The following is a 12,025-nucleotide window of genomic DNA, read 5'->3' as shown; positions in this document are numbered from 1 at the left end:
AGGGTCTTTCTCTGGTAGCATAAGAGGGGTGCATACAGACTATCTCCTTGCAATGGCTATGGAGTGAGAACCTGCTGGCCATGTGGGACCAATGCCCACTACTGAAGCTTATCTCACTCTTTCTCCTTTCTATGTGAATAAAGAATTATGTCATCCAGTGCCTGTGTGAGTCACGCCGTTTTTGGTGACCTCAATACTTGCAAACTATGGAGTGGGTTACTATCCTCCATGTGATGGCAGTCCCCCAGTAGGCATCATTTGCTCAACAGAGATTGACAAAGAAGACATGGGTGCAAAGTCCTTTGAGTAGTTTTATTATGGAATTGAGCTCATCTGAGGATCAACACCAAATACATAGTTACTGTGTATGATATTAGCATATTGAGATAGGCTATGTTTATTGCCGATAAGTGTGGCCAATCGTACATTCTCTATGACATTCAGGATCATTGGAGTCAAACGAATCATCAGCATGTATGCAAGAATTTTGCAAGTTGAATCATGTAGAAAATTTCTTATGGTGTAATACTTTATGATTTACTGAATAGAATTCATTTCATTCGTTACTTGCCACTATATGAGAAATCATCCTAATAAAAAAATTAAGGTGGTTTAAGATGACCCACTTGATGATTTGGTACCAAAAATAGCATTCATCCAAAAGAAGGAACTGCAAGAACTGAGTGAGAATGTAGTTTCAAACAAGACAAAACAAACAAACAGCCTTGTTTCATAACATGCTGTGAAATTGTTTTCTACAGAATTATAGGCAATGAACTATAAATATCAGTAAGTCAAGTGTATAGACAGTCTCAAAGTTTAGTTAATTCATATATTCCTTAGTTTAACAAATATTTATTGAGATGTTAGGATGAACCAGGCTACACTTAATGTCTTGAAGGTGAAGTTGTTAGTAAAGCAGATAAAGTCACTGCCTTTGTGAAGTGTACATTCTATTTAGGGCAAATAGGGGAACAGGTGAACACATAAGTAATAATAATAACTGAGTAATGATCAAGACTATGGAGAATAAAATGGTAAGGCGGCAGTGTGCATCAGAAAGTGGGGTGTCTATAATACGGTAACATTTAAGCAGGGACCTGAAAGGAGTGATGGCATATTCCCAGTAGAGGGTTCAGCAGGTAAAAAGCCCTGACTGAGGAACATGCATAGAGTTGTCCAGGGATAGCAAGAGAATCAGTATTAATGGAGTGAGGTGAATGAGCAGGAGAGTGATAAGAGGATATAGCTCAACCAGAACTAAGGTACCCATGAATGACTGACGTTAGCCATTTCATGCCGTTTCCAGTAAGAAATATGGTTAATATTGTCATTACTCTGAAATTTTTTTTTTTTTACAAAATGTGAAGTGGTAGTCATGTATGGGTAAGCTAAAAAATAATGCTCTTATTATACATCTTCTTTTTGTGTATTTCAACCTTTTCTCTCTTGAAAATTATCATGTCACCATACTGTTACTACCAAATGATTTAGTGATGACAGAAAAATTAATTTCTTTAATATGCTAAACTTATATAACTCTGGATAAAATATGGCAACAAAAGGCAAATAGCTTTCATAAAAAATTTTTATCATTTTTTCTCCATTTTGGACTCCTGGAAATTTTTCAGCTAGAGAAACAAATAAGATTATGGTGAGTTTATATTCTGAATCCTAAATTGGTTATTTAAATTCTTTTATTAAAAACTGGTGACATTTCATTTACCAAATTAAAAAATCTTCCATTATTCTGTGTAAATGTGACACAGGGCCATTCCATGTGCTTCTGTGTGTGGACTTTTGTGTGCCCTGTTGAACATATATGCTAGCACCTGTATATGGTAGGTGACATGTGAATAAATCTGAAGTCATTAAAATGGTTTTTGAAAAGCAAAACCCACATATCTTTATGTCCCCCCTTAGCCATTCTCTTTCATGTATTACATATCTGGACATAATGTTTTCTTTTTTCTAGACAACAAACTTTTGAAGGGGTAAGTGTCTCACCTTAGGAATTAAGCACGTTGAAGCCCTGAAACCGTAAACCATTGTACAGAGAAGATCTGAGGGGAATACACTGGGTTGTTATGGATTCTACTATGTTAAATAGTTAAGCCTAGAGACAATTTTGCCTTCTCAACAACCTTCTCTAATGCACTCTTGACATCCTTGTTCCTCAGGCTGTAGACCAGAGGGTTCATCATGGGGATGACCATAGTATAGAACACAGATGCCTTTTTGTCTGTGTCTGTAGAATGGCTGGAGCTGGGCTGCACGTATACGAAGATGCATGTCCCATAGAAGACAGAGACTGCGATGAAGTGAGAAGCACAGGTGGATAAAGCCTTCCGATATCCTTCAGCTGAATGCATATTTAGGATGGTGATAAATATGAGCAGGTAGGATATCAAGATAACAAGAAGAGCAAAAAAGATATTGAAGCTTGCTGCAAAAACAAGAATCATCTCACTAATGTGTCTATCAGAGCAAGAGAGAACCCCGACTGCTGGAACATCACAGAAAAAGTGATGGACCACATTGGACTTACAGAAGGAGAGGTGGAACGTGACCCCAGTGTGGATGGAGCCATTCAAGAAACCACCAACATAGGAACCTATAGTCAGACATGCGCACAGATCTGTTGTCATGGTAGTGGTGTAATGTAGGGGTTTACACACTGCTGCATAGCAGTCATAGGCCATTGAGGCCAACAGAAAATTTTCCACAGAAACAAATAGCACAAAAAAGAACATCTGAGCAGCACATGCATTGTAGGAGATGACATTGTCTCCTGTAAGGAACCCAGCCAACACCGTAGGTGTAACAGCAGAAGAGTAACAAATGTCTGCCAGAGACAAATTACTGAGAAAAAAATACATGGGAGTATGGAGACAAGAGTCCCACAAAATCAACACGATCACCCCCAGGTTCCCAAGCACATTGATGAGGTAAATGAGAGTGAACATTATAAAGAGGGGGGACTTAAGCTCTGGGGCATTGGTTAGCCCAAGCAGGATGAAGTGAGTCAGTTCTGTTCTGTTCCCCATTGATGTTATTTCGGATTCAAGAGATGCCCTGTATCAACAAGGAATAAAAGAACAGAGTGTTAAACAGAAAAGAGGTTGCGGTGAAATTGAATTGCATAAATATCATGTGCGTTACTTCGTATAGCAGGAACTTGTATTTCAAGAGTCTCCATACATAAAATGTGGGCTTGACAATTAAACTTAGTGCATAAATTATCTATATAACTACTAACTGTTAAAGCTGAAGGATCTTCTTGGAATGTCTTCTGACTTTTAAATTTTGTAAATTCTTACTCCGAACTGTAGAGAATGCAATAACTAGGCCAAGATGTCATGTCTGGAACAACATGAATTTCCAGCTTGGTTTTCCCAAGACTAATGAAATTTTCTATATCATTCATGTGCCCACACTTCACCAGATATTTTACACATATATTCACGTATTCCTTTCAACAACCCTATAAGGTTGATTGGTTGTTATCCCCATTTAAGTTATGAAGCATAAAAATTTGAGTAATTTATTCAAGTTTACAGAAATATTCACTGGAAAAGCCATGCTTAGGATCCAGGCATATGTATTCTTAATGGTCTTAAGTGAAATTAAAGTGAATTTAAATCATTTTGAAATTATTCATTGTCTCCATTGGTCCAAACTCTATGTTTGGGATAACATGGTGAAAGAAAAGAGAGATATATGGTGATATAACTGCAGCAGTAGGGACATGTATAATCAGCAAAGACATTCTGAAGGGAAGACATAGCATTGGGCATAAGGTTCAGTAACTGTTAAAAGGTACATATGTGTTCAAGATCAGCTCTGTCATTTCCTACTTAGCAGTCATTGGTCATAATCTAACTTCTTAGAGCCCCATTTCCACCATCTGTAAAATAAATATGGTAGTGAGACTTACTTGAAGTTATTATAGTGAGAATTAAATGAGATAATGCATAAGTTGTTGTTAGGTGCCGTCGAGTAGGTTCTGGCTCATATCGACCCTATGTACCACAGAATGAAACACTGCCCAGTCCTGTGCCATCCTTACAGTCGTTGATATGCTTGAGCCCACTGTTGCAGCCACTGTGTCAATTCAGCTTGTTGAGGGTCTTCCTCTTTTCCACTGACCCTGTACTTTACTAAGCATGATGTCCTTCAGCAGGGACTCATCCCTCCTGACAACATGTCCAAAGTATGTAAGATGCAGTCTGTCCATCCTTACTTCTAAGGAGCATTCGGTTGTACTTCTTCCAAGACAGATTTGTTCCTTCTTTTGGCAGTCCATGGTATGGTCAATATTCTTCTCCAATGCCGCAGTTCAAAGGCATCAATTCTTCTTCAATCTTCCTTATTCATTGTCCAGCTTTCACATGCATGGGAGGCAACTGAAAATACCATGGCTTGTGTCAGGCATGCCTTAGTGTTCAAGGTGACATCTTTGCTTTTCAACACTTTAAAGAGATCCTTTGCAGCACATTTGCCCAATGCAAAGAATCTTTTGATTTCTTGACTGCTGCATAAGGCAATGAGTAAAACTGGATGCCCAGTGTAGCCCAATTAGTGGTGGTGTTGTCATTATCCGGTACCCAGTGCTTTGTGCCTTTGTTAGGTGTCATCAATTCACTCCGACTCATTGTGACCTTCTGTGAACAGGACAAACATTTCCTAGTCTTCCTCTATCCTCACAATAGTAGGTATGTTTGAGTTCATTGTTGCCACCACTGTGTCAATCACTGAGAGTCTCTGCATTTTTGAACACTATACTTTACCAAGTACGAGTCTTTCTCTAGTGATTGGTCCCTCCCAATGACGGGTACAAATCAAGGAAGACAAAGTCTGATCATACTCTCTTTTAGGGAGTATTCTGGCTGTACTTCCTCCAAGACAGATTTGTTCATTCTTCTGGCAGCACAAGGTATATTCATTCAGTGTTCTTCACCTATACCATAATTGAAATGGGTACATTTTTGATCTTCCTTTTCCATTGTCCAGACTTCACGTGCAATATGATGTGATAGAAAATACCAAGGCTTGGGTCAGGTTCGCCTTAGTCATTAAAGTGATAGTTTTGCTTTTTAACTCTTTAAACATATCTTTTGCAGCAGATTTACCAAATGCAATACTTCAGTTAGTGTTAGTGTTAGGTATTCCACTAGGTATAATATTAGGATGTAAAGGTGGCTTTAATGTTGGTCTGGCAAAAGGTGGATGGTGACACACAAGGCTGTAAAATGCGTATGAGTTTTTAACATTTGGTAGCCTCACTAATCTACTTGCCTTCCCTCACAGGCTGAGTCCACTGAGCTATTGTACCTCCTAGTGCTTATTTCCCTTAGTCCATATGCTGGCTGTGCCAGTATTTCTGTGTGAGTTATTCTTTCATTTAATTTCTAGGTTAAAATCTATACTTTAGCATGGATTAAAAGAGTCTCATTTTCTTGAACTCATTCTTTCTCTTTAACTGTCATCCCATAGCTGAATCACAGAGATCAAAGTCTGAAAGCTCATAGATTATAGATGCATTATGCCTGCATACCTGTTCTGCTGGTGCACTCCATGTTTTTAACTTTTTTAATTGAATCTGTTCTTGTGCAGGTACAATATTTACATTTTTCATTTGAATTTGAAGTCTTGGGCAGGGCATCCATCCTCTGCTAACCACTACTCTCTACCACCTTCTTTCTAATTCTTTCACAGCTTCTCTTTACATGCCTGGCTTATTAATGTCTTGTTTTCCAACCTTTAACACATAACCACTTTAAGCATATATTATGTTCACAACAAATGACAATATATGTAGATAAAACATACATCTTTTCAATTAATCTTTAGAATAACTGAAATTTATGTAGTGTTATTATTCCCACTCTGCCAGTGAGGATTCAAGAAGTTGTGCTATACTTTACTATTACATAGGTAGTTTGAGAAGGACTCAAGATTCAAGGTTTAAGCCCAGTTTCAAAAAAAGCCAGCTGTTTAGCCACCTCGCTGTCAGTATTTGTAGACATGCTAGTAATAATAAAGGTGAGATTATGGAATAAAGGTAAAAATGGAGTATGGATCTTGCTATTCCATTAAAAAACCAAAAAACCAAACCTGTTGCCATTCCGACTCATAGCAATCAAGATAGAATAGAACCGCCCCATAGAATTTCCAAGGAGCTACTGGTAGATTCAAACTGTCGATTTTTTTGGTTAGCAACCAAATGCTTACCCACTGTTAGGACATTTTTATTGCTTAAAGAAGTGTCGTTTTACTAACATTTCTTTTTTTTTTTTTTTTTTTCTTTTAGTGTTCAGTTAGAGCTGCCTACCTTTAATTAGGAAATGCTGGTGGCATAGTGGTTAAGAGTTATGGCTGGTAACCAAAAACTCAGCAGTTTAAATTCACCAGCACTCCTTGGAAACCCTATGTGGCAGTTCTACTCTGTCTTATAGAATCGCTGTGAGTTGAAATTGGCTGGATGGCAACAGGTTGGTTGGGTCCGAACTTTAATTAGCAGCTAACCAGTAGTGAACAAGATGAAATTACCACCTACTCAATCAGAATATCGTATATCCCGTTTTTTTGTTTTGTTTTTTGCTCATCTTCTTTTGGAAAGCAACATGATCTTTTCATAAATATCATTTAACTCTGTATGATGGAATATGACATTTATACCCCAACCTTATCTCACTGTGTTAGAAAAGTGTTTACAACATCTTATTCTGGAATGAAATAATTCATATTATGTGTAACTTCCCCACTGCTTTTGCATGAATTTCACTACTCACTAAAATTGTACATGAAATAAAAAGCTTACCTTGATTACTGTTAAAAAGAGAACAGCAATTCTGAATTGTGAGTTTGAAATCAGAAATTCAGCCATGGAAAATTAGAGAAGCTCTGTCTCTCAGGTACTGGTAAAAAGGTTCCAAGATCTTTAAGGCAGTAAAAGATGGAGTAAAGAACATTAACATGCAGTTGTGAAACCTGAGTCGAAGCCTGCATGTACCAGACATTCTTTCTGTGTCCTTGGAAGGGACACTTACCTCCTCCTTATTTGTAAGACAAACATAATGTATCTCCCATAAAATTCACAGAATTATGGTTGTGAAGAGAAAATATGTGTCATGTCTTGGTAGGTTAAAGCATATGAACTACTCTCCAGCTGTCTCTTCCCATGGTGACTGAGGAGGCAGCAGGCTCCAGCAGGTGCAGCTACTTATACTGAAGCCTTCAATCGCCTGTAACTTTCAGTAACCGTGTGTAACAGGAGGCCTCCCCTCCCCAGACAATCTGGGGGTTGGACATCCAATAGCCTAAGTGAAAACAAATCTGCAATAGGCTCAAGAATGGTCTCCAGAGATAGCAGGTCCTAATTCTTGGAATCTGTTAATGTTACCTTATGTGAAAAGGACTTTGCTGATCTAGTTAAAGATGTAGAGATGGAAGAGATTACCCTTGAAGGAGATATTATTTTCAAATCATTCAATACGATCTTTCTTTTGGGGTGTTTCCCTGGGCATAGTTCAATACTTAGTGCAAACACTCAATTTGGGGGTAGGTTGCATGTGTGCTAACAAATGTTAACATTAATTTTAATATATGATTACCAAAAGCATTCTGTACACAGTCTGGTCTCTCCAGTTGATGTCACATAGAGTGATGTTGTGATTTCAGAGGCTAATGCATGAAAACCAGGAGGGGGGCTATAAAGACACAGAGCTCTCAGTGAATGCCCTCCATAGGGGCATCTACAGTTCCTCATCTCAATTTTTTATGGAAAAGTAATTATACTGTCTATGGGGGCCTATGTGGGTATGTTCAGTGCAGTGTACACACGTTTGTACATTACTTGTTGTCATTTCTTCTTTTTCCCTATCTTAGTCATCTGGTGCTGCTATAACAGAAATATCACAAATGGATGGCTTTAACAAAGAGATTTTTTTTTTTTGCTCACAGTCTAGTAGGTTAGAAGTCCAAATTCAGGGCGTCAGCTCCAATGGAAAGCTTTTTCTCTCTGTTGGCTCTAGGGAAAGGCCTTTGTCATCAATCTTCCCACAGTCTAGGAGCTTCTCTGCACAGGAACCTTGGGTCCAAAGGACATGCTTTTCTTCCAGTGTTGCTTTCTTGATGGTACGAGGACCCCCACTCTCTGCTCACTTCCTTTTCCTTTTATCTCTTTTAAAATGAAAGGTGGTATAGGCCATGTCTCTGGAAAAATTCCCTTTAGATTGGATCAAGGAAGTGACCTTAGTTAGGGGATTACAATCTCACCCTAATCCTCTTTAACATAATTCAATCTTGCCTCATTAACCACAGGCAGAGATTAGGATTTACAACATATAGGAAAATTATATCAATAACAAAATGGAAGACAACCACACAATACTGGGAATCATGGCCTAACCAAGTTGACACATGTTTTTGGGGGACACAATTCAACCTATGACATTCCCCTACTTTCTAATTGTATATAATTTACACACAGCAATACCCACAGCTTTTGGTGTATAATTCTAAGACTTGGTCTAATGTCTGTGGTCATGTAACCACTACTACAATCACAATATAAAACAGCTTAATCAACTAAACAAATTCTCCTGAGTTTCTTGGCAAACACTTTCTTCCAGCCACTGCTACTTGTAACTGCTAAACTGTACTGTCTTCACATAGTTTTACCAAGAATGTAATATAAATGAAATCTTAATATTTGTAGTCTTCTTTCACTTACCATAATGCATTTGAAATCCACCCATGTCGTTACCTGTATCAGTAGGGGCATCCTTTCTATTGTTGATTTATATTCCATTATCTAACGTCATGCACTGTTTACTATTCCCCAGCTGAGGGTCATTTGTGTTGTTTGCAGTGTTTAGTGATTACAAATAATATCACTCTACACATTTGCCTAAAGTGTGTTGTGTGAAAATAAGTTTTTATTTCACTTTTCTTCTGAATAATTACCTAGGAGTTGGGTTGCTTGCTGATGTTGTAAGTATACATTTAATTTATAAGAAACAAACTGTTTTCTGAAGTGACTCTACCATTTTGTATTCACATCAAAAATGTATTCAAATTTTTCACACCTTTGCCAGCACTTGTTATAGTAAGGCTTTTTAAATTGAATTTTGTTTTTATTCATTTAATTTCTTCCTCTTTTTCAAAGAAGTGTCAACAAGCCCCCTTATGAAAATCATTTTTTAAAAACATCCATTTGCCTTAACAATACAGGTCAAGTGTGAGAATTTTTTTTTTCAACAAATGAGATAGATCGATCACTTTTTCTGTACAGTCACCTCTGAGAACAGACTCCCAGTCAAAATTATTGTGCCCTATTTAGTGCAGGCAAGTATAATGGTTAATCATTTGTTCTATGGATTAGCCTCAAATTCAGGGAAGTGTTTTAATCTCTTCAAACTTCAGCTTCTCATCTGCAAAGAGGGAAATAATAATATAACATGTCCTTCATAAGATTTTCAAGAAGATTGTATGAGACCAACATGACACTACAGACAGAAGCACCACACCATCCCTCCACAGCAAGGGCCCAAAAAACTAAATAAAAGAGATACAAACATCAGTTCTGGAATGCTACGCATCAAATGAAAGGATCAAGAACCCATCCAAGCACCTAATGAAATAAGAAACTGACAGAGAACTGAAGATGGGGAGAGCTATAGAATGGAGGTCCCCTATCAGCTAATGTGGCACAGATTCTTCATCTTGGACCCTTAGCCACCAAGAACAGAAGACAGGGAGTACAGGAAGGCAGCTTCAGGAAGCTCCCAGCGGGAGACAGAGCACCTGGTTACCAGGGGTACATGCTTTCCCACCCCCTAACTTTCTAACCTTCTTCTCCTTGTGAGGCCTCTGCAGCTTTCTGGCAGGCTGCGGTCCCTCTGCCAGGGAGATGCTGAGCTCCTTCCTGCTTGAATTCGCCCCACCACTACTGACCAGCTCCTTCAGTGCCATTTTTTGTTGTTGTCATTGCTTTTTTGGCTTCTTTTTGTTTCTTCAGTCTCTCTCTCACCCCCTTCCTTTTCTTTTTCATAAACACCTGGTGCCATCTGCCATCTCTGCTCCTTCTTGATGGGCTGAGCACAGCTGCTCAGCTGGGGAACCACTTCTCCAGTCCACACTGCCAAGCCAGTGGGCTTCCCTGGGACAATTTTTTTTTTTTAATTTCTAGGTTTCTTGTCTCTCTCTCCCTTTCTTTCTTTTCATTCTCCCAAACACCTGGCACTGTGTACCATCTCCACACCTTCTTGATGGGGTGTGCAGCATCACTTAGTTAGGGAGCTGCTTCCCTGGTCTGCACCACCACAACAGTAGGCTCCCTCCAGGTTTTTTTTTCTTTTCTTTTTTCTTGGTTTCTTGTCTCTCTCTACCTTCCTTCCTTACCCTTCTCCCAAACATCTAGCACCATTTGCCACCTCCCCTCCTTCTTGAAGGGCTGTGCAGTGCCACTAAGCTGGGGAAGAACTTCTAGGGGACTCCGTAGGGACATTTTTTGTTTTTTCTTTTTCTTTCTTTTTTTTTTTTTCTCTGTTTCTTGTTTCTCTCTACCTTCCTCTCTTTCCTTTCTTCCAACCACTGGCCATGTGTGCCTTTCTGCCTTTTTTTTTTTTTTTTTCCAGGTTCTTACCTCCCTCTCCTCCTATCGTTTCTTCTGCCCACGCTTGATGGGTTTGCCAACTTTGCCCCTTCTTGAAAGGCTGTGCCACACTGCCTAGCTAGAAAGCCACCAGCACATGGCTTCCCCAGATCTGCACCACTCAAACAGTAGGATCCTACAGCACCTTTTTTTGTATTTGTTTTGTTTTTTGGCTTCTGTTTCTTTTCTTCCCCACACCCACTTAGCTCCACATATAACATCCTCCCATAACCTCTTCCTATCTGCACTGCACACTGAGCACTGCACCCCCCAGTGGCACAGGTGCAGACCACTGGGCCCTCCCCTGCACTGCTCCCTGGCCCCACCCTGTTGGACCAGTATGTATTGCAAATGACCCTTCCCTGCCCATCTCCGTCTGGTGGACCTGCAATGCTGCACCATAGCTGAGTGACTAGCCCTGCCCACTGGGCAAGGTGGTGAGAAGTATCGTGACCACAGACAAGCAAATAAAAAAAGAATGTCCATCTTGCCTGCCAAGACATAACCAAATAAAACAAAAAAGCAAGACAAAACAAATCTACAACCCATAAATGAAAATAATAATTCCTGAATTTCCCAAAGACAGCAGATAATATCAAAACATAAAAAACAGGACAGGATGGTTCTAGTAGGCATCCAAAATAAAACACCAGATGACCTTCTGGTAGAAGAAAAGGGACTGGAACTACTTGATAGGGAATTGAAAACTCTAATATTCAGGACTATCCAAGAGATGACAGAAAAAGTAGACAAAAATGAGGAAAAAGTAAACAAAATCATGGAAAACAAAGGCAAAATGACAGAAAAAACAATGGAAGAAATCATGAAAATAATACAGAAACAAAATAAACACACAATTAGAAATCATACAAAAACAGCAGTTAGAAATCCAAAAGGAAACAATATTTCAGAAATGGACAATGTCATAGAATGTTTGAGGAGAAAGTTGAAACAATGGAAGACAGGAGCAGTGAAATTGAAGATAAATCTTTGGATACCACTTCGTTTGAGGAAAAATCAGAGAAAAGAATGAAGAAAAATAAAGAAATCCTGAGAATGATGTGGGATACAATCAAAAGCAAAAATTTGTGAGTGATAGGAAGTCTAGAACAGGGGGAGAAAATGGAAAACACAGAGAAGATCATTGAAAAATTCCTGACAGAAAATTTCTCTAATATGATGAAAGACAAAAAGCTGACTATCCAAGAAGCTCAACAACCCCTATAAAGGATAGAGCCCAAAAGAAAACACCAAGACATTTCATAATCATACTTGCTAAAAATAAAGACAAGGAAAAAATCCTGAAAAGTCACATACAGAGGGGACACAATAAGACTAAGCTCTGATTACTCAGCAGAAACTACA

General features: G+C 38.8%; 1 protein-coding gene across 1 annotated transcript; it reads right to left on the bottom strand.

The window, feature by feature from the left end:
• Positions 1–2,102: 2,102 nt before the first annotated feature.
• LOC100660431 (olfactory receptor 5B3-like) lies at positions 2,103–3,047 on the bottom strand. Its single transcript, XM_003421345.3, has one exon. The coding sequence runs from the start codon at positions 3,045–3,047 to the stop codon at positions 2,103–2,105; it is 945 nt and encodes a 314-aa protein (XP_003421393.2).
• Between the last annotated feature and the right edge of the window lie 8,978 nt (positions 3,048–12,025).

This window comes from Loxodonta africana, chromosome 7 (genome assembly GCF_030014295.1).
Source record: "Loxodonta africana isolate mLoxAfr1 chromosome 7, mLoxAfr1.hap2, whole genome shotgun sequence".
Taxonomy (NCBI): Eukaryota; Metazoa; Chordata; class Mammalia; order Proboscidea; family Elephantidae; genus Loxodonta; species Loxodonta africana.
Note: the sequence above shows the minus strand (reverse complement) of the source record. Positions and strands in the feature narration are given on the sequence as shown.

Coding starts and splice junctions, on each gene's coding strand:
- LOC100660431 (XM_003421345.3), bottom strand. CDS start 3,047: ATGGGGAACAGAACAGAACTGACTCACTTCATCCTGCTTGGGCTAACC.